Here is a 26,018-nt window from a genome sequence, read left to right on the forward strand (position 1 = left end):
TATTTTTATATATGTGCACACACAATGCACATAAGGGAGAGGAAGGTGTTTGTGGAAGCGGGATATTTATTGCCTATTTATTTGGTGAATGATTTTGGCAGTGGGAGAAACAGGCACCTTTCTGACTGCCTGCGTGAGCAGATACTCACCAGCGTAAACGCTGCATCTCCTTTGGCAAGGAGGAGGAGGGTTGAGCGTTGCTATTGCAGTGACTCCTAGAGCTGAGCATCTTATATTCAATAGCCTCACGCTGTTGCTCAGGGTGAAATGTTCTCAAGAAGTGGTGCAGGCTCACCTGGAGTGCCAGGCAGCCAAAGGATCAGCCTTGCTTGTGTGTCTGGGAGCACAGCTAGCTGGAGGTTCATCCTAGAGCCGATGGGATAGGGGGCTGGAGGTTTAGGAAGTGACCATGAGCTGTGTGAGGGCAAGGGGAGTGAAAGGCTTGCCAAGCCGAGCTCGATGTTGACGTCTTATTACAGGCAGGAACTGTATCAGGGAAGCTGATCGTGGAGGAGGTAGGAGATGGCTGAGTGACTCGCATAGCCTGGAATCGCTCCCCCGCTAATTAAGAGGAACGGAAAGAAGCGCAGCAAGGAGCAAGGCTTGAGGAAACCTAATACTGCCGTGAGCATGTGGGAATGTTCCCAGCCTCTGGAGGGGTCCCATGGGGTGGCACCTCAGCTCCCCTCTCCCTGTGGCTGGGCAACATAAATCAGACGTGAGCCCTGGACCAGCTCTGGGCTTGCAAATGAAGATTAAAACTAGAGGCATGTGTCAATAATCTCCAGCCATAACTGCCAGTCTCTTGAGTAAATTATAGACCTGCTCTTTCACGACCAGCTTCAGCCCAAAGAGGCATGGATTTAAAACAAAGTTGTTAAATATCCAAGGAAAGTCACCAGTTTTAAATGGTGAGAGACACATACAAAACCAGATTTTGAAATTAAGATAATCATGATGGCACCAGCCGGATAAACGAGGAGACTCCCAACAGGCTGCCCTGCTTGGCTTCGACTGTCAGCCTGACAGACAAGAGAGGAGTATTTTAAGCAGTGAGAACCAAGGAGTGTAATTGTTTCTTACACAAGACTGTATGTGTGTTTGTACTTAAGAACAAGGAGAAATCAGAGATCTCTCACCCTCTGAATCTCTTTGGTGAACCGATGCTCAGCTCTGCAAACCAAGGACCGTTCCTGTGCCCACGCAGGGACGGGCAGCTGTGGGGTGGAGGTGGGAGGTTTGAGTGAGATGCTCTGTGCACGCAGCCCTGCCTCGGCAGCCCGTGGCCAGAAACGCTGTGTCCCTTCTGGAAACAAAGGATGCCTTCTTCTGGGTGTGTTGTACAGCAGAATTGTGGTGGCTTGTGTGGCTTTTAGCTCTCTGACCTTTATTTAAATGAAATGCAGAGTAATTTGTATCTAAGTGGAGTTGTTCTGTCTCATTAGTGTGATTAAATAGATGGCAGAGCGTTACTAAGTTCATTGTCAGAGAGACTGTTGCTTAGTAATTTAAACTGCAATGATCTCATTATTCAGTCTTTTTTCCTTACGATGGTGGCTCTGTTGTTACAAGCGTGTTCATGGGCTTGCATGCAAACTCTGATAACTGCAATGGCATTTAAAACATTAGGCCACAGGCTCTGAGAAGTCATTCAGGGTAAAGCTGAGCAGGGAGAGCCTCCAGGACTTTCGGCTGCATATGCCTGAATGAGATTTTTGGTGGTATAGAAACAGAAAGGCAGAAGTAACGGGTGAGCTCAGGCATACCACCCTGCGAGCCGCCTCTGCTTCAGGGACTCAACAGATGCTCTTCCTCTGCCTCCTCAGCAGGGCGACCAGCCAAAGCAGCTCTGCAGCCAGGCCCGTCATGCCCAAACCAACGGCACGTGCTGCACACCAACAGAGACAAACCGTTCTCAGGCAGGCGCTGAGGCAAACCTGACCAGAGCCCTGCATGTGGCTGCTGCGGCCGGCAAGTCACGGAGGTGTGACTCCAAAGGGTGTTAATGGCGCAGGAAGAGGAAACCCAACCCACACCGCGCAGGGCTGGCACCGGGCTGAGGGTGCCCGGGTGGGGGCTCGAAGTTTGGGGACAAGGCAGGGTGCACAGCGAGGCCGGCTCTGGCACAGGCGTTCGCCTCACAAAGCTGGAAGCCACGTCCTGTGTTTGCCTCGCAAAGATGAGGCAGGTCCCGCTTGGAGGCTTCTCCCCGCAGTCCTACTTCTCAGGCCTCGACTCTACGGAGCAGGCCGGCCATCCCCACCTCCCCATGGCTTCTCTGGAAGGTGTGTGCAGCCAGGCCGGGCTGTGGAGAACGACGGGGAGGCCCCGGGGGGGCCGAGCACTGCCCGGACCTGCGGCACCTCCAGGGCGCCCAGCACCCCAAGCCCGCCCCGGCTGCCCTAGCAACAGCGGCTCTCGCGGTCGCCCAATCAGCGCACGGCGGTGCGGGCCGAGCCAATAGAAAGGCGAGCGGGAGGGCGGGGCGCATTGGGGTGGGGGAGGGCCGGCCCGGCGCCGCGCCGCCATTTTGACGTCTGAGGAACAAAAGAGGCGAAGCCGCCGCTGGCGCTGGCCTGACACCAGGTAACGGGCGCGTCCCGCCGCTTCCCCGGGCTCGCCGGCCCGCCCGCTCGGCATGGCGGGCTCTCACTGAACCCGCCGCTATGCCCCCTCTCCCCCGGGGCGGTCGGCTCTGAGGGGGTGGCCGGGGGCTGCCGCTGGGGTGTGAGGTTCGGCGGGGCCCTGTCTCTGCAGGCCTCAGCCCCGCCCGTCGCGGGAGGTCGGTGTCTGGCCTGACGGAGGCGGGGGGTAGGCGGCTGCCCGGCTTCCCGCGGGGGATGCTCGGCGGCAGGCTCGGGTGTGTGGCAGGGGGAGGGGCATTGCCCAGGCTCAGCGGGAAGGGAGGGCGGCACTGCTCTGGTTTCCCCGCCGGGGGAGCGGGAGTAGGGCTGTGGCCTGGCATCACCCCCGGGAGATAGGAGTTTGGTCTGGGATGGGGGGGGAGGAGCGGACGGCAACGGTCACGGAGCATCCCCGTTCGCACGCCGTATCGCGCTTCCTGCCCAGCCCTGCCCTCCCCAGCCGGGCTGTGCAGGGGGGCGGTGGGTGCAGGGCAGCCCTGGCTCATTGCGGAGGGGCCGCAGTTATGCGGTGTTAGGTGGCTTGGTGACCCCGCAGCTGGTTGTCGGCCCTTGCAGTTACTCAGCGGTTCTCATCTGTCTGAGTCATAAAACGTTGGTTTTCCGTTTTGCCTGGGTGATGGATGTGCTGCAGGTTGACGACTGTTTCATACACTCCGTAGTATTACGAAATAGGGTGCTTCGGGATGTGTTGTATAATTGGACGTCCTGCTCATGAATACCCTTTTTCTGTGTAAAACGGAAATACTGGGTGATGGCTTGTTATAAGCTGGTTTGAGCATCACAGATTTATAATACCTTGTTAACGTGGTTTGGGGCCCTCAAGCTCTCAAACAGAAACACTTACGGTTGAGGCTTTGGAAATCGGCATTCAGCTTAAGAAAATAAATGTTATCGTTGTTGATAGAATAACAGCCTGTTGGTAGTTACACCCTGATATGTCCTTGGCCTTAATTCCACTGTGAAAAGTATGCATGTTTAACACTGATATCTTTCCTGATACATGTTGGAATTTAATTGCCCTCTACTTCTAGCTTGTCTTTTTTTTTTGACATAGTACCTTATGTGTTCCATATACTCAGGTGTTTTAGAAATGCATCCAGTGCTCCTATGGGGTTTTTTTGACTCATGAACATCTGAGCGGATAGTTCTGTGTCAAATATTGTAATTAGAATTTTGCTGTAATATTTAGTTGAACACTAAAGCTAATGTGAGTTTGTTTTAATTTTTCAGTCAGATGGTGTGTTAATGATCACTACTTGATGTAACAGTGAAGTGAGAGTAGAACAGTTCAAATCTGACACCTGAGAATAACACGGTCAGGGTTGTTTTGGCTTTTAAACATCTAAGAATTGGCATCTTTGCTCATAACTTTGCTTATGTAAGATAAAAGCTATTTGTAAAATGTAAAATTGCCTTTAAGTTGAAATTAATTTGCATATTTTCAGGACTTACGACAACATTAAGGAATGGAAACTGGGTTTATATATACATGCCTCCACACACAAATATGTGTATTTCAAAAACAGGTTGATTACTTTGTTTAAATTTGGCTTGTTTAGCATCTTCTAGCTTGTTATTGTAACTTCTTTTGATTAAAGTATATTACTAGATGAGCAAGAACCCAATGATTTAACTGCTAGAATTCAGGAAAATTTCTTCAAAAAGGAATAATCTTAAGTGCTGAGAAGTGTCACCTGCTTAAGGGTTGCAGGAAAGATTTCGGGAAGGGATTACAGCCATTCATATGTACTTGTTTGTAAAAATTTCAGACCTTAAACTTGGCCAGGTAGCATTTCATAAATTTATATTAGTTCATTTAATTGAAAAGCCATTTTTCTGCTTTTTCTGTCTCTGCTGTTTATACGTTTCTGCAATAATAATCTGTTATCTTTGGTACTTTGGTCATACAAGTAATGTAAGCTTTACGTTGCTGTTTCTTCTTGAGGAAAGGTAGGTCACAGCCATCATAACCATGTTGTGTGGTAACTTGGGAAGGAGCTGGAAAACTGGATAGTGGTCAGTCATATGAATGCTGGGCTTTATGCTCAAAAATTCTTTGCCTACCAGTGGCTTGCAAGGAAGACTTCAGATTTGTCAGGCATGGGGTGTTTAAAAAAACCAGGATCAGAAAAGATGTTAGAGGATGAAACTCTGTTGCCTGTCAGTAGATAGGCTTCCAGCCAGGTCACTGGTATGGTGGTACTTTAACTGTTCTCTAATCAGCAGGGGAGTGTGAGAGGGTGTTTTGGGGATGTTTTTTCTTTTAAAGGATGGGGGAAGGGTATGAACATTGAGGCACTAAGGATGTTTCAGTCTGTCAGCTGTGGTGCTAGGGACACAAACGTCTGCCCTTTTGGTTTAGGAATAAGTGGAGGCAGGGAAATGTACTCTGTCAGGTTGATGGTGGAAGACCTACTTCACTAGCGACATTAGATACAATATCCTTGAGAAATTTAAGGGATAAATTAAATAGAAATAAAATTAAAATAAAAAATTAAATTAAATTAAGAATCTTTAATTCTTTACTGTCTGAATACTTTCAGTGAATTGGCTAAGATTGGGGAAATTCTGGAGTAACTGGTATTAAATGTCAGTTACCTTTGATTCTCATCTGATGGTGTTTGGAATTCAGGAGACAGCTGAGGTGTTCCTCTGGGAGGTCAGGAGTGCTGCTCCTGTAGCCGAGTCTGTGCCTGCCCAAGATTGGGAGCAGTTCTGGATCCAGAATAGGCAAAACAAATGTCTCCTTGGTAATGCTTCTGATGCAGTCCTGCCCAGGTTGCTGCACTTTGAGTAGGAAAGGCTAGGGGCAAAGGCAGGGTTTTGAAGTGAAGCATGATTTGATGTGGTTTATAATGCTAAGCTGAGGTGTAGCTTCTTCCTTCTTGAAGTAGTTCATTGGTTTCCTTAATATTTCTGCACCAATGCTTAAACACCAAACTTGTTCAATGGGTAGGAAGGTATTCCAAAAGTTCAAATACCACATCAAAAGATTGAAAGGGCAGAAATTGAGTTGTGACTAAAAATTTTTATTTTAATGCACTCTACTGCTCTAGCTGTACCCAGAAGTGTGGGGGTAAGAGCTAAGTACAGTGGAGTTTTAAGCTTTATTATGCTGACATTGTACATTCATAATAATTCTTATGTATCTAGTGAGCATGGGCTTAGAACCATTATCTGAAAGCTATCAGGTTTTTACACTGGTGTATGGAAAAAAACTTGCTGCTTCTCTTTCAGTCATCCACTTACCAGTTGTTGAATTTGCTGATGCTTAGCTGGTCCCTGTTGGCAAGAAGCTGTGGTTGGTCTCCAGGCAACGCAGGTCCGGCTGAGCATCTCTGTGCCTTGCTTGAAGAGATGAAAATTTTCCATTGCGGGGAGAGGATTTTTCCTCTCACTAATTCTTTTATCTGGCTTTCTGTCTTACCCAAGGTTATTCTATCTTTGAAACAATATAGGGATAGTTTTCAAATATTAAGAGGCTACATTTTAGAGTTTTAAGATATAACTGCAAATATGCATTTCTATGCCTTTTGTTAGAAATATCTCATTAGAATGTTATTTTTGGGCCTTTTGTTACTATTTTGTTTCAAAATAACTCCTTCTTCCCCCCCTTTTTGCAAAATGCTGTATGACACAATATGTGCTGTAAGTAGCTAGAAATTTCTCCTCCTGCAAAGTCTGAAATACTGGAAGACATAATAGAATCAAAATTCTTTGTTCAAACAAAGATCTAACATTGGTTGTGTTTAATCAGGTATTTAGGAAGTTGAAATCACTGAAATCTTTTGCAATGTCTTGACTTGTGTAGTACTAAGTCTTTGAAGTCCTGACTGTGTCTCAGAAAGATACACTGTGTTAGAATAAGGTAATGATAATCTTCATAATAGGTACAGAAAGTACTCTTTCGCTCTACTGGTTATCAGATATTTAACCTGCAGTCTTTGACCCTGTGTTTGGATTGCTGGTGCATATGGAGGATTGTCTGTTGGAACCAGTTAGTGCCTAGTTTTGCATTGTTTTACTGGAAAAAGAAAGGCTTTCTTGTAAAATGTTTTTGACCACTGAGAGTCTCGCTTTATGACGGCAAACTCTGTGCATGTGCCATGATGAATGGTTGGGCAAGAGACAGCACAGGCGGTGGCTGGTCTGGAGCTTCATATGTGCTCATCAGCCAGTTAATAGGCCAAACAAAACAGACAAATACTGAATTCACACAGTAGTCTTTCAGCTGTACTGCCTCTCTTGGTCCTTGTCTTCTGTCCTGCTGTGTTGACATCCAAAAAGTTGGAAGGAATGGGGGAAAAAAAAATTCAGATGACTTGCTGAAACTGGTTAATGATGCCCCAGGTTGGTGAGTGAACAAACTGAAGGACAGAAGATGCAATTATTTAGGCTATTTTTCCTCAGAAAAATCATACTTATAAGAAGCAAGGGTTTGGGGGAGGGTGTGCCAGAATCTGTATTAGAATGAGCACAGCAAAAATGTTGATTTTATTTTCTTGAAGCGCAAAGGGCTTTGAGATTACCCAAATAACTGTGCAGTGCTGTGATGCAGAAATTTTCTGCGCTGCCTGAAACCTTATCAGGAGTTGTGGCTGCTGCCTAATTTCATGCTTATTGAAGATGATCTCTTTCTTTCAACATTTGCTCTTTTCCTTTTTTCATGTCTCTTCCCAGAAGAACAGTAATTTATCTGTCTTGTGTTTTGGGTGTATGGGGACAATGTGATGGCAATTGTTTGTGAGTTTTTTGTGGTGATGTCAGATTAATGTAGTTCCTTCTTACAAAGATGAGAAGTGATAGGCATCATCTTGATGTCTCTGAGGTGTTAGCTCTTTCAGAAGGTTGATCCAACTTAGTTGGAGGTACAAGGTGAAATTGTTGGGTAGATGTGTTCATACTGATATAACTAGCATTGTAACTGGCAATCTGTTCAAGCTAACTTAGGAAAAGATTTGGATCTGACTTAATAGAACCAGTCAGTTTTCTGAAGAGACATCTGTGAATGTTAAAGTTGAGGGTATAGTTCTAGATGGGGAGGGAACAAAATGGTTTGGAGAATCGTTTCAGAATTCCTGGAAATAAGTAGTCTCTCAAGGATGAGGGGTGGATGAAGTAAATGCTGATTGAGCTGCCGTGAGTTGCCTGGTAAGAGGAGGACTGTCTTCCAGTTGTTCTGATGAAACAAAACCTTTCACATAATTAAATGTAAATGCCGATTTCTTGTTTTAAAGTGCAAATAAAGATTTAACATCACTATCCACAGTTTGCTTCCAAAAATAAAATGGTCTTTCGTAAGCTTGACTTCCTGAAATTTATTTCTTTTCCTAACAGTATGCTGTGTTATAGAAATACAGAACTGAAACATGAGCACAGTGTGGATGTGGTGCTGTATTGCAGGCTTTTGAAAAGAAGATAGGGTTTTGGCAATCATCCCGTTTGAGTCTTCCCTTTTTGGTTAGTGGTGGTTTCTCTTTGAAGACAGTTGTGCAAGCCACACTTGCTTGTGCTGTAGTCACTGGCTGCTATAAAAATTGTCTGTAAAGCAACAGATGTGTTTAAGGGAATAAGACTTAGTATAGTTGTGTCCATTACCTGGGCTAATAAAGCTAGCTAGCTCTTTCACATCATTAAATGTATCTTCAGCCTGAGGGGGGATGAAAGCAATACAGCCAAGCTCCTGCAAAAGCTTCCTTTTAAATATTACTGAAATTTATAAGATTTTTTCAAGTGGTTTTATGCAGTTGTTTGAATATGTAAACTGTATGAGATTAAAATGGATTAATTCTTTGACAATGATTATTATGGTGAGCCTGTAATTGACACCCCATGGTGTACTATGAGATCACTGAAAGATGAAACATGAAATAGGTAAATATTTTTTTTTAAAAAGCATTTTTGAAGTACTGTGCAGGTGTGTTTGTGTAAAAGGTCCTTGTCCCTTTTACTAGGAGGAGACTGTGCTTGAAATTGAATTTACCAGGGGAAACAGTCACAACTTTCCCTTTGGTTTTGTTGTGTCATGTCAGAGTCTGTCTTGTAAGATTCCTCTCCTGTCCTTACTTGCTTATGTCCAATCTGCTGCAGTTTAGCAAGAAGCACAGTGAAATTACTCTTTTGTATTTTAGGGATTTGAACTTACAAAATTGCTCAGTCATTCTGGAAGGAAATATGTGTTCAAGGTCTTGGGACCAAGTTACTTTTGTAACCCTTTGTAGGGAAAGAGCATGTAGAGGTCACTGAATCATGTAAACTTTTCAAGATGCAAGTCTGGGTTGTGTTGTCTGAGATGTGTTTTCAGTAGTATTAAATATTTTGAAACATAAATACAATTTAAATGTTAAATGCATCTCATGAACTTGAGCTGTTGTGGTGCAAAACCTCCATCTATCATGATCATCAGAAGTAAAGTCTCAGAAGCCACACTTGGAGCATTATAGTTAAAAATGTGGATGGGCATTTCAAGTCGGATGCCTATCTCCTTCTGGACTACTTTTCAACCATTTTCTACAAATGCAAACTAAACTTCTTCATTTGAAGTATATTGATGGTATAGATGAATATACACATAAATGGAATGCATGAAATATGTAACCATGCATTTTGGACACCATTCTTTCTGTGGTAGATGATCTTTGCTTTGTGTTCCTCTGGAAATTTTTGCTCAAGGAGTTAGACTGGATTGTAGGATTTGGGCATCTAAGCTTAAATTTAACAGTCTTGTCCTGTGGTCTGCTAGTGCTTGTGGATAAAAAGTATTAGGAATTGGGATTTCTGAATATAGACAGAGAAAATCTTTGTGTAGTTAAGTGGATGTGACCTTTGAAGAGGACTTGACAGTTGTCCTCTTGAGCAACTTCTCGTATATGGCAAATTGGTCACAACTCAAGGGCCAGTCACAAAGATACCACATTCTTTTATTGAGTGGCTGGAAATACAGTTTCCAGACTGCTAAATTTGTGGTAATGAGAAAGGCAAAGCCTTGGATTATTTTTAATCTTAATGCTGGAATTTCTGGGGGTTTGGGTATCTTGAATAACGCTTCCATGTGTGTAATGCACACAATTTAGCTCTTGCTGTCATATTTTCAGAAGATTAAAGGCTGAATGCTATTTTGGTTTCTCCATGGCAAGGGGCAGTATTGTCTTTTTATAGCAACTGGTGTTTTTAGCTGCTGATGGCAGAATGCTGTTTTAAGATGGATCGATTTCTAAATAGGAAGTTTAAGTAGCTTAGTTTTGGTTCAGGTTTCTTAGTTTCCATGGCTTTTTACTTTGAAAAGAAGCTAGTTCTTAAATTACACAATCCCTGGAAAAACTGCATGGGTCAGAATTGCATGCTCTTCTTGCCGAGTATGCTTAGTAACCTATAACTTAGCTTTATTTTGGTTCTAGGGTGATAAAATAGCTTTACTTGAGAGGTGTAACTCTGGCATTTCTTCAGGGCTTTGAGTATGTAGTTGCTAAGCTTACGGATTACAAATGGTGTAGGGAAAGCTGAAAGCTGTTGCTTTTGGGGATCTTGAAATATTAATTGTACTGAGCACATGACCTCCTCACTGAGGTTTAAGAAATGGCAGCTGAGGGGCTGCTGTGCATGCTTCTGCTAAGAAAAAACAAGCAGCTCTTGGAGACTGCCTTGGTTACTTGACTTGCTTTCCCAGACAAAAGGATTGGGTAACTGGGTTTCTCATAGTAATGTAGAGCTCGTTTAAGGAAGATAGAGATAATGATTGTGCATGAAGAACAATAACAGAACATTATGCAACTTCAGATTTTTTGTTTATAGTTTATTCCCTTAATATGTTATACTTTCTGTTCCGTAATTCTTAGTTTCATCTGTTAAGGTTGTATTAAAAAGTCTTTTTGTATTTGCTACAAGAGGTGTCTCTGCAGATGTGGTGGTAAATTTCCAGGTGTAAAAGACATGTCTTAACCTGTGTGGCAGCGTTTATTTCTCATAGTAACTACTACTGTGTTTGGTTATATTTAAAGAAGACAAAACTAGAACTGCAACTCTGTTTAGAGAGTAAAAGGAGATAACATAAACATGTTGCTAGTTTAAAAAAAAGTGCTGAACAGTGTATCTTTCCACAAACTTTTCAGCATTGTTGTGCATCATCTTTCATTTTTATATTATAGACAGAATTCTTAGTGGATGTAAAAGGCCTGATGCTCTATTTGGGGGGGGGGGGGGGGGGGGGGGGAGATCTCTAAGGGTGCTGGTTTATACTCTTGAAGTTCATAGCAGAACAGGATCTTGAATGTAGTACTTGAGTCCTTTGCCATTGTAGCCAGTGTTGGACTGTCCTCTCCTTTCAGTGGAGGGGAAAAAATCTAGAGGAGTAGTAAGTACCTTTAGGTGACATACCTGACCTGAGGCCTTCAGAAGAACCTAGGGCATTTCAGGATGTTTTTCTGCAGTTTTAAACTGCCTAGAGATTTGTTTAAGTAGTGTTTTTGAAGATATGTTACACTGTTAGATGTTTACAAAAATGTTGCAACATTTAAAAACCCAAACAACCAAAAACCCACTAAATACTATTTCAGCTGTGTTTGGCTTGTCATGTGCCAGTGATAGATGAGCTCTGGGCACAAGGCATAGAATTTTCTTAAAATCTAATGCCAGTGGATGTTACTGAATTTTATTGTTCAATTCCTCCAATAATACAGCAGGAAAAAATGTATACAGCTTGATACAGGGAGTTCCTGTAATTGGTATGGAGGAGGGCAAGGGCTGCTGCTTTAATTTATTGAGCTGATGAATAGATACTTTCCACCCAATAAGAAACATGCATTCTTTCTTAGTGGGAATCTTTTGTTCAGCCTAATGCTAAAAATAGGATTAGCGTTCTACCTTGATGGACCAGACTGCTGCTATCCAGTTAGCTCTGTCACATTGCCAAAGAGTTTTGCAGTCTTATTTTGTAGAAACTTTGTGCATGAGTTCATGTATAATTCTGCGTTACTAGAGAGTTCCTGTTTTGTGTGATTAAGTAAATTCAAGGATTTTTTTTTTTCATTTTTATCTAGAGAAGTTCTTTCATTTTCCAAACTACAGCAATGTGGTGCTGCAGTTACCAGCCATTTAATAAGGACAGATTAAAAAAAGAGAGAGAAAATTACATTATATCAGCACTTTTAACAAGCAGGTGGTTTCTTTTATTGGTCTAGCCCGAGCACCCTACATTCAGCAAGAAGAATTTACTCTTTTTTGACTTCCTATATCTGTGGGTGGTTATGATAGACTCATCACTACAGTGCCTGACTCCTATCACCCTCATGATTTTACTACCAGTGAAGGCTATAGCAAAAGTATTTCTGCTTGGAAAGAGAATGCACGTGTAGTCTCAATATGTAGGTGTGGAGCCCTTGGTATTTTACTCTTGGATTTGCAAGTGTTCCTGCTGAGTATTTTTGTAAAACTTCATGCTTACTCATCTCTGAGTACAAGTCATGTGGAGTTATCAATGTAACAATCATTAAGTTTGACTTGCTGCAGAAGAGCTTAAATAACCTTGACTTGTGTAGAAACTTAGAGCTCAGCATCCTCTTTTTTTGTCATCACAACCACTTGGTTTAAAGTTATACTTAATGAAAAAGGTGGGTTTTTTCCACTCTAGTCTTTCTTCTAAAGTAAGCCCAAGTAAGTTTTCTGAAATACATTGTGGGTCTGGGTATTTCTAGACACTAGTCCAATTTGTTAGTGAATGTTGCGAAGAGCTACAGCATGTTGCTGCCTTTTGTCATATTTTGTTTAATTTGTTTCATTTAGGGAAAACAGAAAATGAGACAACTAAAAAGCAATGCACTCACTTGTGTGATGTCTTCCTCCCTGCTTGATGCTGTGGCCCTGCCCCTCTTATCTCCCATGATGTTGAAAATTAAGTCAGCTGTATTAAATTTGCATTACTTGCTGTTTAGGGGACAGTTTTTTTGTTTACAATGAAAAACAAAATCTGAGAATTGACAATGTACTCTTGTACTGAAGATAACTTTTCCCTTGTTAGTTACCAGAATAAGTGTTTGCTTCCTGTAATTGTGCAGGATTTAAGGCTGCTTTTAAGGCTTTTTCCAAAACCATAGGATTTATATGAGCACATTATTATGTGGGTTCTGCATTTCTACCTTAATGATATAAAAAGTTAAAAACCTATAGTTTTTATTGCTTGAATTTAGTTGTATTGATAGTATTAAAGATACAAAAGGATTCAAAAGCATCCTAGTAGTGTACTTGCATTATATTTAGAGGTATAATATCCTCAAAGTTAGGAATCTATTGAAAGATGATTTTTCCGTTAAAAATTAACATCATCTATTGTACGGGGTTTGCTCCCTAATCTATATGCAATTCACCTTTAAAATGTATTTTTGTATTTCTGATAGTGTCTTAAGGCAGCTGACTGGATACTAGAGGATTTGAGTATCTCCCGTTCTAGTCTTAAGAGCTTCTGGAGCAGAACACACCAGAGTAACTTCAACTCATGAGCCAAGCAACAACTAAAGTGAGAGTTAGAAGCAATTCCTTACCAGTGTTAGACTAGGCAAATTTGGGCTCTCAAACATACCATACACTTTCCACATTGATATTTGCCTCTTCGTGTCCTTTCTCAGCTGGTATTCACCTCTTCCTGAGTATTCTTCAGGTTGAAGCAGCTTTCTCTTTGCCTTCTCTAATGGGTCACTGATACTTTTTTCCTCCTGTTGGCTGGCTGTGCCATTCCTCTATTTCCTTGGAATCTTGGGAAGGGGCTTTACTTTGGTTCAGCAGGGTTATAGTGTCCTGCAGCAGCTGTGCTCTGCCAGCAGCTACTGCTTCAGCTTCCTCTTTGCACTACCCAGCTCACTGAGAAAAGGACAGGCAGAAAGCTTTGCTGCCTTGCTATTTCTGTCACTGTAAAGCTGATTTATGGCTATTTGGAGCTGCAAATAGTGACTACCCAAAGTAAAAAGTCTGCATTTAAGGACCCAGTTTTAACAGATTGGTTAGGAGGGCAGCTCAGTATCAGTAATTCTGCTATTACAAAGTTTTGGGAAGAGATGGTGGTTTTGAGATTGTTATGAAGGAAGGAGCTGCTGCTTAATTCAGCTGTGCTCTCCAGAGGATGTGTTCATTAATGCAATTACATATGGGACTAAGTTGAGAATCTGTAATGACATGAAATACCTTCCAAAGAATGCTGTCACCTGAGATTAATATTAAAAGTCTGAAAACATGAGTTTATTGCAATATTGTTTCGATAGTCGTTGTCACATGTGAATTAGAGTAAGGTGGGTGTCCGTGTCACTTCTGTTTTACAGATTTGGGTTGTAAACATCTTTTGTTACTTACTGTAAGAATGACATTGCTCAAGCTATTGTTATTGTGTCTAGATGAGTTCTTACTTGTTTCCTTCAAGTTATGTTAGATTTTTCTCTTAAAATGCTTGATATGTGAAGGAATAGTACATCTGCTTTTTTTTTTTGGTGATGTGTCCTTTGAACAAAAGATCTTATCCAAAGGCACTTAAAAGCACGTAGGAAAGAAAAGGCAGGGTACACTGAGCCTGCATTTGGTATCTGGGAAAACTGCCTAAACCCAGCTGTTCTGGGCTCTTTCTTGTCCAAAGAGCATTGAAAACAAACAGGCTGTAGAATCAGAGGAAAGGGAGTGAAGAACTGCATTGTGCTTACGCTGGTAGACATCAATGTCACTTGAAGCTGTTGGTCTTAGGTCAAAGTTTTTGTTTCTGAGGAAGTGTAACCAATTTGACATACTTGTGAGGTTGTTTATGGAAGTAAGATATTTATAACTGAAACAGTGCAAAGCATTTCTGGGCATTACAATTGTGCTCCAGGTCCTGTTGTTAGTCTGAGTGGCAAGATTCCCAATATTAAGTAGAGCCAAAATGACAAACAAATCCTGATTGTAGTGGTTAAAGTTAAAGCATGCAGCAGAAAAAAACATTAAGATCTTACTGAACTTTTTTGCAAATGAGAAAGAACTTCATTGGATGAAAACAAACTGAATTTTTAGGTAAACTGTGCTGCTTATCTTGAAAGACTAAAATGTATTATTTGTTCAAATTGCAAATGAAAACCTCTGGATTCATTAAAATCTAAATTATTGACAAGCTTGTGAGGGCTTGCTGCTGCCTTCTTGAGCACCATTGCTCTGTTCAAATCATGTATGCATTATAGATAGTAAATTGCTTTGCACAAATAAGGAGCTAAGTTAAAGACTTTATAGCAAGGAACTCCTTACTGATGCTCTGTGCAGCAGTCCTCTTGCACAGTTTTAGACTGCATAGCTGTATTCGTACAGCTTTTTCAGCAGGGGCACGTACTATGACAATCTCATAGAAACACAACATGTGGGAGCTGCACTGTGGTTTTGGAAGATACAAACAGGAGAGCTTACTAGCACAGTCACAGTAAACTACTTTTGTGACTTTGCCCCTTTATCTCTGGTAGATTCGCATTTGCCTTGTGCTCATGCAGACTGGGTACACTGTGTTTGACTTTGTATAGATGTTTCTAACATTTCTCTCTCAAAAAAACCAAACCAAAACAAACCACAAAACCAGCCCTGCCTAAATATTTCATAAGTGATATTTTTATATCATCAGAGCTATAAAAACTTGCTTTGTTATCCCTTGAATGGGAAGTTACACTGTGTGATGTGCTGCCAGATCTTTCTTTTTCAGGAAACAGTAAAGTAGCAGTAGTCCTGCCCAATTCTGTGCTTGGCAGTTCCATTGCTGAGTGAATGTGGTACACCATCTACAAGTGTTGTCCAGACCACTTGGGTATATATGAAAGCAAACAAGGTGAGCTGCTAGTAATGAGCTCCCTGAAGATGTATTGGGTAAACAAGGTGTTGTGCACTGTCTGTGTTGGAGGTGCTTTTTGCTGGAGTCAGTTCTATAGCGTAAACATCTTCTAGGCTTAACTTCTGATGCAACTCTGCTCTGATGCAGTAGGACTAGGCCTAACTAGGTGTTTGAGGTTAAGGGATGTTGCAAGGTACTTTCTAGGTTTGAATCACTGCAGGTGCCAATCAGTGTCTCTACATCAGGGGTAATTAGGAAGGCGGCCACAGAGTGGTAACGCTGTCTTAGAGTGGCTCTTGTAATGCTGATGAACTGTGATATTAAAAGTGGCTGTGCCAGTGTAAAGCTCTGTCACTGCAAGATCATGTATATAAGTAACAGTGCCTCCCAGTGAAAGCTGGCACTCTTCTGGCTTTCCCTGGGAAATTCCAGAAGACTGGAGGCATTGTTGGCTCTGGGAAGTCCTGCTGAAAACTCGAGATGTGTAAAATGACTGGTGCATTATACAAACACAGACCGAAGCTTAGCATTTCTCTAATTTAAAATTGAAGCAACTCTCAGTCAGAGCTTACTTGGGAACTAATGTGGCTTGCTAAGCGTGTGTTTGGTGAAAGGCTGAAGTATGTTACATATCTGCTGGTAAGCTGACTTAGTCAAGTCTAACATGAGAATAGTGTGGTCCTGCGTGGACTGGGTGCTGTCGTGGGGAGGCATGGAGCAAGTCCGTGAGTCCAGAGCACTGGCAGTGCCACCTTCTGACTGTGGCAGCTGCAGGGGTGGGTTGGACTGTAGTGTTTGAGGTCAGGCCGGGGTACACAGCTTTCCAACTGCCTGGGCACTGCGGTGTTGCTCAGCTTGGTTGTAGCTAAATAGGTTTTTGGAAATGGCTTGTGTCCCGGGTGGAACTGAGAGGCTTTTACCTGCGTGTCTCTAAGTTGTCAGGTTGTTGATGTTGAGGTCAATGAGAAACTTCTCTGAGGATGCAGTAGCTGCATTATGAAAAATACTGGGAAAGTAGTACAAATAGAGATGGGAAGCTTACTGATTTTGCTCTAATATTAAAATATAAATAGAAAATCAGAAGAGTATTGTTTCTGGGAAATACTATTCCAGATTAAATTGTACGTATTTTTGCAGAGAAGACCTGAGTTGTTTTCTTTATTAAATGATTTGTTTGTGGTTGTTTGGTTTGTTTTTTTTAAAAGCTGGTAACTTTTTGTCAAATAAGGCTATTGAAAGAAAGGAGAGGAAAAAAACAGCTAACTGGTGTGTAGTGAGTAAAACTTTATTGATCTGTTATCCTCAGGTGCAGGTAAACATTCCAGGAGCTGGAGTTCAGTTGATTGATCTGTTGTTTCTTTAAGCAGTCTGGTTGTTTAACTCAATTAATGTCCTTACATACAGGGCATGCGGTAGGCATCTGTAGTTCTGCTAGCTCCGCTGCTTCAAGCCCACAGGTCTCTGCTTTTCCAGTTAGTGTAAAGCTGTTAAATATCTAAGGAGGACAAATAAAAATAGACCTGTGACCTAGAACACTTTGTAGTCTTTGAATTAAGTGCATTATTGTTCGTGTAATGATCTTCAGACAATATAAGTACGAGGTTGTTTTTAGCTGCAAAAAGTTAATCGTTAAAGCTCAGGTCTAAAATTAGAGCAAGTCTACTTAAAAAAAATAACTGGAAGCTGCAGATCAAGACAGTCGTGGGTGGGTTGGGGTTTTTTTTTAGTTTTGCTCTTTTAATTGCGTACTGAATTGCAAGTTCCATGAAACTGGAGGCTGGCGAGAACTGAGCACTGTGTAGTCACAGGGGTACAGCAGCAGATCTTTGGATGCAGATGGCACAAAACGCTGCCTTCTGCTGTATTTATGCAAAAGTAAGTTCTTAGAAAATGGCTTATTAGCATTATATTTTTCATCTGAAAAGTTAGCATCTACCTAATATTTAAAATATCTCACATGGTGTTGTGAATAAACCGGTGAAATAAGTGTCCGGCAAGTTTCTGTGCTTGCTGGCCTTGTCTGGAAGGGAGGAATTGTAAACTTGGCGTTAGTTACGGATTTCTCTGGCTGCCTGGGATGTGCGCTGTTAGCCATCAGCGCGGCGGGGCGGGGATCGCTGGTGGGTCTGGCTCTTTGAACGGACGCTGGAGAGCGTTAGGCATAAGTTGAAGTAGGACTCGCCAGGACTTATCGACAATATTTTTAATTTAAATAACAAATAAAAAAAAACACGCCGGGAGTTTCAGCCGCAGCTCGCCCCCTGGCCAGCGCCGCCGATGCGCATGCGCGGCCGGGCCGGGAGCGCGCCCCGCGGGGCTGTCCGCCCCGCCCCGCGGAGGCTCCCATTGGCTGCGGCGCGCTGAGGGGCGGGGCCGCGGCGTGCCTGGCTGGCTGCGCCCCGAGCCGGCCCGCAGTCGGCCGCCTCCGTGAAGCGAGCGGCGGTCGCTTCGCTCTCCTCGGCTCGGAGCAGCCTTCGCGGCCGGCTTTGGTAGCGGCACCGCTTTTCAGCCTTGCTTGCCCAGGCCTCCGTGTGCGGGGAGACTGACGGCCCGGCGCTCTCTTGTGTTTGTTTTAACAGACTTTTGAATCAGAATAAACACCTTCAGGTCTCGGAGGCTTCTGGCTCTGAACTGCCTTCACTGCTGTCGCCTTCTTCTGTCTAATGTGCTACAAGGATGAGCCCAGCATTTGGAGCTATGGAAGTGGAGCACTATTCCAAGGGAGTCCTGCTCGAGCCTTTTGTCCACCAGGTTGGAGGACACTCGTGTGTCCTCCGGTTTAATGACAAGACCATCTGTAAACCCCTTATTCAGAGGGAACACCAGTTCTATGAGACTCTCCCAACAGAAATGCGTAAATTCACTCCGCAATATGAGGGTAAGTTACCAAACCTTAGGATGGTGTTGAGTTTTTTCTTTCTGTAAATGCAAGCGTGCTGTGCTCTGTTACCTCTGAAATTTCTTCTCTATGTGGAAGAGATTTTAGGGTTTTCTTTTCATGTATTTTGATGTTGTCTGAGGCAGGCTTTGGAGATGCAGGGTGGAAATGCTTGCCAAGTTGGTGTTTGGGCTGACTAACAGCATTAGAGTAGAGCAGCTCTGCTGGTGATAGCCCATATATCTTCCTTAGGCACAGGTAAGTAGCTAACAGCTTGTGTATGTTTTCAGTAATTCTCTGCTGCTTTTTTGTGGATTTCTAAATATTTTGGTTTGCCACTTGTTTAATGTTTGTTTACAGGGATTTGGTAAGATTGGTTGACAGTGTTTTGTGTAAGCTTAGTTGTGGTCTCCTGTTTTGGATTTCTCCTCTGACTCATTTTGATCACAATAAATACATGTCAGTAAGGTGTCTTGTTGAATATTTGCAGTGTTGTTTCTGCCATTAAGGAAATGAAAATTCATGGCATTTAGGTAGGCAAGGATCAAGTAGCCGTGATGAGGCTGAGTCAGATGTTATGTAGGAGTGGAAATTCCAGTTCTCTTAAGCATTGTGCTAGTTAACAGAAACACTTTTCTTTCTCTTCGTTATTCCATCAACTGCTGCCTGGTGATTAATAAATAATATGTCTGAAGCATTTGTATGAATGGAGTTGCTTTTTAAAGCACACTGATTTTAATGAAGTTTTGCATACTGTTTGTGAAACTGGCGGAAGACTTCAGAGGAGATATTTGAAAGTTACACTCCCTGCATGTTTACAGAGACTTCTTGACATGTCTAACTACAAGTTCTGTTGAACTGGAAGAAAATGTGATCTTTGAATGATACTTCTCAAAAATGTAATAGAACAATTGTACTAGCGTATATGGCTTTTTGGGGAGTGTGGGGAGGGATTTAGGGGTGTAAGGGGCCTCATTTGGTCCGTCTCTGTTGTTTTTTCCAGGATAAAGCCAAAGGCCATTTGCTAGCTGGCTCCCCCTTTTTTTTCCTGTTGTCCTTTCCTTTGTGGCAGCAGGACTGTCAGTCAGAGCTTCTGCACTCCCTGCCCCAGCCTACTGTAGGTCTCGGAGCCGCCTGCCCAGCTCAGAAGTGCCAATCTCTCGCCGAGACCTCTCCCCTCGGGCCTAGTGATGAGCTGCAAGGACTGTGCAGACTGATATGAGAATAAAGATAGAGGATTGAAAAATAAAATTAAAAAAAAAAAAAACACCCCACAACAAAAAACCAAACAATTCAGACAATTGTTATGGCTTCATTAATCACTGAAACATGCCACTGTAGCAATGAGTGCATCTCTGTCAGAGCGCTCCACTAAGACTCTTAAAATGCAATGCAGTGCTCTAGAGACTCTTGAGGGGAGGATGAGAAAAAAAATTGCTTTCAAGGTTCACCATATTTCTGTACCACAAACATACTTGTTTTGTACTGCATTTTTGTTATTTATTTCACAAGATTGCTGCATAACCAGTATCAATAAAATATATTCCAAAAAGGAGAAGAAAATGTATAATTAAACATGGTGATTCTAAGTGGAAGCTTTTGGACTAGTTTCTGTTGTAATGTGACATTTTCCTTGTTTTGCTCTACTTGCAAATCTTTTCTTTCCCCTGGGGATCTGTTAACCAAATCCTGTTTGGATAAGTGCTTTTTGCTTTGCTGTCATGCAAAACTTAAAGATTTTGGTGTATTTTTTTTTTTTGTGCAGGTCACTTTCACTGCAAGATGTTAACAAATGTTTTACATCTCGCTTAGGGTTAGACCAGTCAAGTTTTTTAAGTTAATAAAAACTTTTATTAATTGAAATTGTCTCCTGTTATTATTTGATTCTCACTTGACTGCATCAGAGAGAGAAAAGAACCTTTTGTATCATTGTTTTGTCAATATGATAAATTGTCTTTTGTGAGGTGTCATTTTTGTCTAGGTCTTTTGACATTTGGTAGGTTGGCAGATGGGGTATGGCCTGTGGCAAGATAGAAACTAAGGACCAGGGTAAGAGAAAAAAAACAAAAGTTGCTATCTTCTTAGTGTAAAATCATGTGTTCTAAAAGGCTAGCTTGTCACTTCAGCAATTCACAACTGCCTGTGTCCTTTCTCTCTTCAGGTGTGGTGTCAGTGAGCTTTGAAGAGGATGAAGATGGAAATTTATGTCTAATAGCATATCCACTAAATGGGGACCACGATAATTTAGAAAACTTAGATAATTCTGACTGTGAACCCAAAAGTAAGCTGTTGCGATGGACTAACAAAAAGACAATGTTGTTAGAAAATGAGAAGATATCTAAGGAATGGGTCCGACAGCATAGGAAAGAGGAAAAAATGAAAAGGTAAGTTTGATAGGGAGAACTGGAATGTGGAGTGTTGAAGCATAACATTTTTTGCTGTCAGATTAGAATCTAGTCTCCAGAATTCCAGAGAATTCTCCAGTAGTTTTTAACTTTCATTTTCTTTTCTTCTCTTGTTTCTTTTGTTTTTCCTGACCTCTTCAGTGCAGACAAGTTTAGTAGTGAAACTGTTATGTCCTAAGCACAGTAGCACATTGAGTCTTTTCATTATGCTCTTTGCTGTGGTCAACTGAAAAAGGTTTCCCAATGTTGTTTTTGAAGCTAAAAAAACTAAAACAAACCCAAAACCAAAAACCTGCAAAAGCACAATAGTTGTATAAAAACAAAACAAAAATTTCAGTTGCTATATATGGCATACTTTTGTAGGAATCCTGCTTTATCCATGTTAGTGACCTTTTTCCCCTTGTTCATTTATGCTAATTGTGCCCACTGTAAACTGTGAGCTGCGATGTGTTGTGCTAAAAACAGTGACCTGAGCAAAGGATCAATCTTAAACCATATCACTGCTACCTGCATTACTTCTATGGAAGTAATTCATACAGGAAAAAATACGTACCTAGAACGGCTACTTTGTAACGTATTTGACTATATGCTAATTTATATTAATATGGAAGTAGCTTTATAATGGTTGATGGGCCACTTTTCCAGTTGTATGGAAAGCAAAATAAAGCTTAGGCTAGCTGTTAGTGAAGGTGAGCAAAATAGTTTATAAAGTTAAATCCACCGACAACCCCTTTAAAGAACTTACTTTTCTACCTGACCTGTAATTTGCCACTTTATTCTGTTTTCTAGTCACAAATTGGAGGAAGAATTTGAGTGGCTGAAGAAATCTGAAGTTTTGTATTATACTGTAGAGAAAAAAGGAAATGTCAGTTCACAGTTCAAACACCATAATCCTTGGAGCATGAAATGTCACCAGCAGCAGTTACAGCGGATGAAGGAAAATGCAAAACACCGGAATCAATATAGTATCCTTTCCTGAAAATACCTCATAACAATGGAATGAGTAGGGCTCTGCTTTTTATTTCTTCAATGTGCCAGATAAAAGTATAGGACAGGCTTCATCCAGAGATGCTCTCTGAAGCCATGATTTATTTGGTGACTTTGAAGGGATTGCCAGCACTTTCCAGAACATGGGCTTTTCCAGCATGTAATAAAGAAGCTAGGCTAGGAAATTCAGATAACTTAATTCAAATTTTCAAGTAGTGGATTAGTTAGTAGAAAGGTTTTACAACAAACTGTGTTTGGGGTCTTCCACAAAAACAGTTTACTAATGAAAGCTTTCAAAGGAGAAGACTTCTGTCACCTTTCATTACTGTTTTGGTATTGGTGATCATAAAAACTAGCATCATCTTTCACTTTCAGCATCTTCTTAAATATAGAGCATTTTCCAATGCCTGGAGTTGTCTGCTTCTAGTAGTCTCTTTTTGGTGAGTCTTTTTGATAAAGAAAAGATGAATATAAATTGTCATGTAGGATTGGAGCATGAGAAACACAAAACTGGTGACTCAATCCATGAAAGCTGAAGCACACATTGTTTTTGTCCTCTGGAACTGTAGACAAACGTCTCCACCTTGTGCATTCTGTGGGGAAAAAATTTAAAGAAGTCTTGCTATATGCAGGCTTGGATGCAACAGATAAATCCTGCAAAAATATTATCTATATATTTAGGTAAACAAATTCCTTACGTGTGAGGAGTTTTGTTGAATGGATTATTAGAACATCTCTGACTAATAAACTGTTCAAAACAATAGAAAGTATTTCAAGGCTGATATCCCCACCATTTCACTGTAGATGATTATTAAATTACCTAAGTAGAAGTGTGTGACATCTCTGGAACAGTATTACTACAGGTGTTCTGAAGTGCTTTTTAACTTTTTGTTTCAGAGGTGGTGTGAAAATGCTTCACTGTTTTTTGAATGGTAACTGACACACACAAAATCTTCATTCCGCACAAAAAATTGTCTCTTGCTAGACAGGAAATACATCATACTTCCAAGTCTGTGCCTCAGCTGCCAGATTATATTTCTGTGTTACTTTTTTCACTTAATGTGGAAATTCACCTGTCTTCAGCTCTAGAGACCAGTGGAACTGGAACTGCATATTCACTCTGCTTTATGCCAAGCTTATGTAATTTTTTGATAGGCTGCTATATACTGGGCATGTTTTGGGTATCCTTGAAGTTAAGACTGTGGGACTGTAAAATCTGTGACAATGGTTTTAAAACCTGTATTCCTCATTGTGAGGGTTGTTCCTTAACTGATCAGAATTCATTTTGCTGGAAAATCTAACATCTCGATACGAAGTACCATGCGTGTTGGACCTTAAGATGGGAACCCGACAGCACGGAGATGATGCTTCAGAAGAGAAGAAGGCTAATCAGATTCGCAAGTGTCAGCAGAGTACATCAGCTGTTATTGGAGTCAGAGTTTGTGGCATGCAGGTGAGAGGAAAACTAATTATCTGTAGGGCAACAGACTTGCACCCATTTCTGTTAGTGGGGTTTTGGGCTTATGTAGTTGTCCCATGTGTTGCTATCCTTCAGGTGCTGTGCTTCATTTCCTTCAGTGAGGGGGTTATCACTGGTTGAAGGTGGCAGCATCTGCAGGAGCAACCTGCAGCATGTGCTTCGCATCAGTGCATGCGTTCTCCGAGCCCAAGAACAGTCTCCAGCACCATAACAGCAATTCAAAATTGTGTAGTAAAGTTACTGATCTGATAAACATTTCAGGGTAGTGTAGGAAACATTTGAAAGGAGGGGCTGCCAGTTACATGCATTTTGAATAAAGCATGTGGAAATCTGCCAGAATATTAAGAAGCAATCAGTTCTGTCTTGTAGACTTTGAAAAGCCACAGATCTTTCACTGCGTAAAGTAGATTTGTTGCAAAGTACAGACAAGAAGTGGCTTGGTAAATGTGATAAGACTCGTGGTCAAATAAGGAGATAGAGTTGTGTGGACTTTCACCTGAAGTTTTTATTTACTTGTTTCTGTATTCCTAGAGTGACAAATGGGAAACAACTTGTTTTGTATTTGGGGCTTTTTCTGAAGCCTTTCTCCTCCCATCCAGTAGATTCCAGGAATGCCAGCAGTGTTTGCTAGGGCTTGTTCCACAGCATGACTATCAGCATGTTTGGTGTTCGGCTCACTGTTTAACTTCGGAGAAAAGCACGAGGCAGAAATGGAGGTGTGGGAGCTGCATTCCTAACCCCAGTGTGCTGGGATTTGTTCACCTTCCAGTGTAGACCTGTGCTGGAAAATAACGAAGTTTGGAGGCAGCTGCAATCCTTACTTGCCCCAAATATTTAGGCATTATCGAGCTGTGCGGTGTATAGATTACTCTCCTATAGGAAGGAATCTTCCTGCAGGAGCATCTCTGACTTCTTTCAGTACAGAGGATTATGGGGCACACCTTAGTTTTATATAGGAGCATTTGCTGTCACTCAGAGCTCAGCCTTCTGGGAATCAACCAGTAGGCCTGTGAGCAGAGGCATGGAATGGGCTGAACGAGTGGCTGTGGTACAAGTTGTAGCTTGACTTTGGAGATGTTGGCTGCAGCTTTCCTAATCTCACTTAAACTCCTCATTCTTACATTCCCAGTGGAAAAGCTCAAATCTAAACTGAAGGAATTTTCCATTTCCTCCAAGTTCCATAGACACTGCTGCATCTGTTGTTGTTAGCAGTTTCTGTAACTGTGCAAGAGCAATTTTAAGAGTAGTATGTCATCTTGTAAAAGCTTTCTGTAGCGTGATTTTTTCTTTTTTTTTTTTTGAAGGCTTTGAGTCAGTATTACCAGCAATTTTTAACTATTCCTTTTGTCCTGTGTTTGTATATGCAGGTCTACCAGGCAGGCACTGGCCAGCTAATGTTCATGAATAAATACCATGGAAGAAAACTCTCAGTCCAAGGATTTAAAGAAGCACTTTACCAGTTCTTTCATAATGGCAAATACCTGCGCAGGGAACTCTTTGAATCTGTTATTAAAAAACTGACTGAACTCAAGTCTGTCCTAGAGAAACAGGAGTCTTACCGCTTCTATTCAAGCTCCTTGCTGATCATTTATGATGGAAAGGAAAGGCAGGAAGTTGCTGTTGACTCAGACCCAGAGGACTTAGAGGACCTTTCAGAGGAATCTTCAGATGAGTCAGCAGGAGCATATGCCTACAAACCAACTGGTAGTACTGTTGATGTCCGTATGATAGACTTCGCCCACACAACCTGCAAGTACTATGGAGAAGACAGCGTGGTGCATGAGGGCCAAGACACGGGTTATGTTTTTGGACTTCAGAATTTAATAGATATTATTAAAGAAATAAGAGACGAAAGTAGCGAATAAACAGTGTTGAATGCACATCGGTAGAAAGCACTATTGTGACTCTTTGTATTCCACGATTATTGGCCACTTTCTGGTGGTAGGAATCTTGACAGGCTCTGCAGGGATGGTCCTGTCAGAGTCAGACTTGTTCAGAGGGCATTTACTTATATTGGTGCTGGACCTAGCACTGGCAAAACTTGGTATCCTTATTTATTTTAACTTTCTTAAACATTCCATATTTGATTACTCAGATACCTCTGTTATCCCTGTGTGTATACGTTCCAATAAAATTCTTTTTGTTCATTGTAAGTGAGGCTTCTGTTGTTGCTGGTGACTGAGGAAGAGGTGATCTTTCTGGTGGTGTCATGCAAAAGCCAGTAAGGCTTACCTGGCTTCTGAGACTGCGTGTGGAACAGCACATCTGTCCTGGGCCTCCTGTCAGCCATGAGCAACTCCAACAGCCACCGAGCCAGCCAGGGGCTGGAGCACCAGCCCTTTGAGGAGAGGCCGAGGCAACAGGGCCTGCATAGACAGGGGAAAAGGTGGCAGCAGGCTGGGTGAGAGACCTGCAGAGGTCCCTTCAGCCAGAATGATGTGACTTTGATAAGCGAGACCTTGTCTCTTAATCTCCAACAACCTTTTTCCTGTTTCAGGATCTTATAAACTAGGTCTCATGCTGTGTAACCCATTTCTAGAGAGCTACTGACTACTTTTTTAATCTAAGATGAGCCAAAACACGTGTAAAACTACAGGATTAGCTGTAGTGGCAGTGACCGGGGAGAGCTGCAGAGCCTGAAAGGTATCCTAAGCAGCTTAAACTCTTGCTTGGGACAAATAGATAGGAAGGAAGCATCAGAAAGTGAGAGGACAGTAACTGAAATAAAGATAACAGAGGAACTCCAAACCACTGGCTCCTCTTTTGAGAGGAACATTTGTTTATCTAACCATTTTTAGATAAATGATTT

General features: G+C 41.9%; 1 protein-coding gene across 4 annotated transcripts; it reads left to right on the forward strand.

Moving 5' to 3' along the window:
* The first annotated feature begins 2,490 nt into the window (after positions 1-2,490).
* Positions 2,491-25,362, forward strand: IP6K2 (inositol hexakisphosphate kinase 2). Of its 4 annotated transcripts, none has more exons than XM_075762082.1 (6): positions 2,491-2,586; positions 18,039-18,337; positions 20,499-20,721; positions 21,532-21,707; positions 23,007-23,182; positions 24,577-25,362. In XM_075762082.1, the coding sequence occupies exons 2-6, from the start codon at positions 18,136-18,138 to the stop codon at positions 25,072-25,074; spliced, it is 1,275 nt and encodes a 424-aa protein (XP_075618197.1). In that variant the 5' UTR covers positions 2,491-2,586; positions 18,039-18,135; the 3' UTR covers positions 25,075-25,362. The 4 variants fall into 4 exon arrangements, with proteins under 4 accessions (XP_075618197.1, XP_075618196.1, XP_075618195.1 ...); XM_075762081.1 differs by lacking the exon at positions 2,491-2,586 and adding an exon at positions 2,761-2,782; XM_075762080.1 differs by lacking the exon at positions 2,491-2,586 and adding an exon at positions 3,899-3,960.
* Positions 25,363-26,018: the final 656 nt, after the last annotated feature.

Source organism: Balearica regulorum, chromosome 10, assembly GCF_011004875.1.
Source record: "Balearica regulorum gibbericeps isolate bBalReg1 chromosome 10, bBalReg1.pri, whole genome shotgun sequence".
Classification (NCBI taxonomy): Eukaryota; Metazoa; Chordata; class Aves; order Gruiformes; family Gruidae; genus Balearica; species Balearica regulorum.

Coding starts and splice junctions, on each gene's coding strand:
- IP6K2 (XM_075762082.1), top strand. CDS start 18,136: ATGAGCCCAGCATTTGGAGCTATGGAAGTGGAGCACTATTCCAAGGGA. Junction 20,722..21,531: donor AAAGAGGAAAAAATGAAAAG/GTAAGTTTGATA, acceptor TCTGTTTTCTAG/TCACAAATTGGAGGAAGAAT. Junction 23,183..24,576: donor TCAGAGTTTGTGGCATGCAG/GTGAGAGGAAAA, acceptor TTGTATATGCAG/GTCTACCAGGCAGGCACTGG.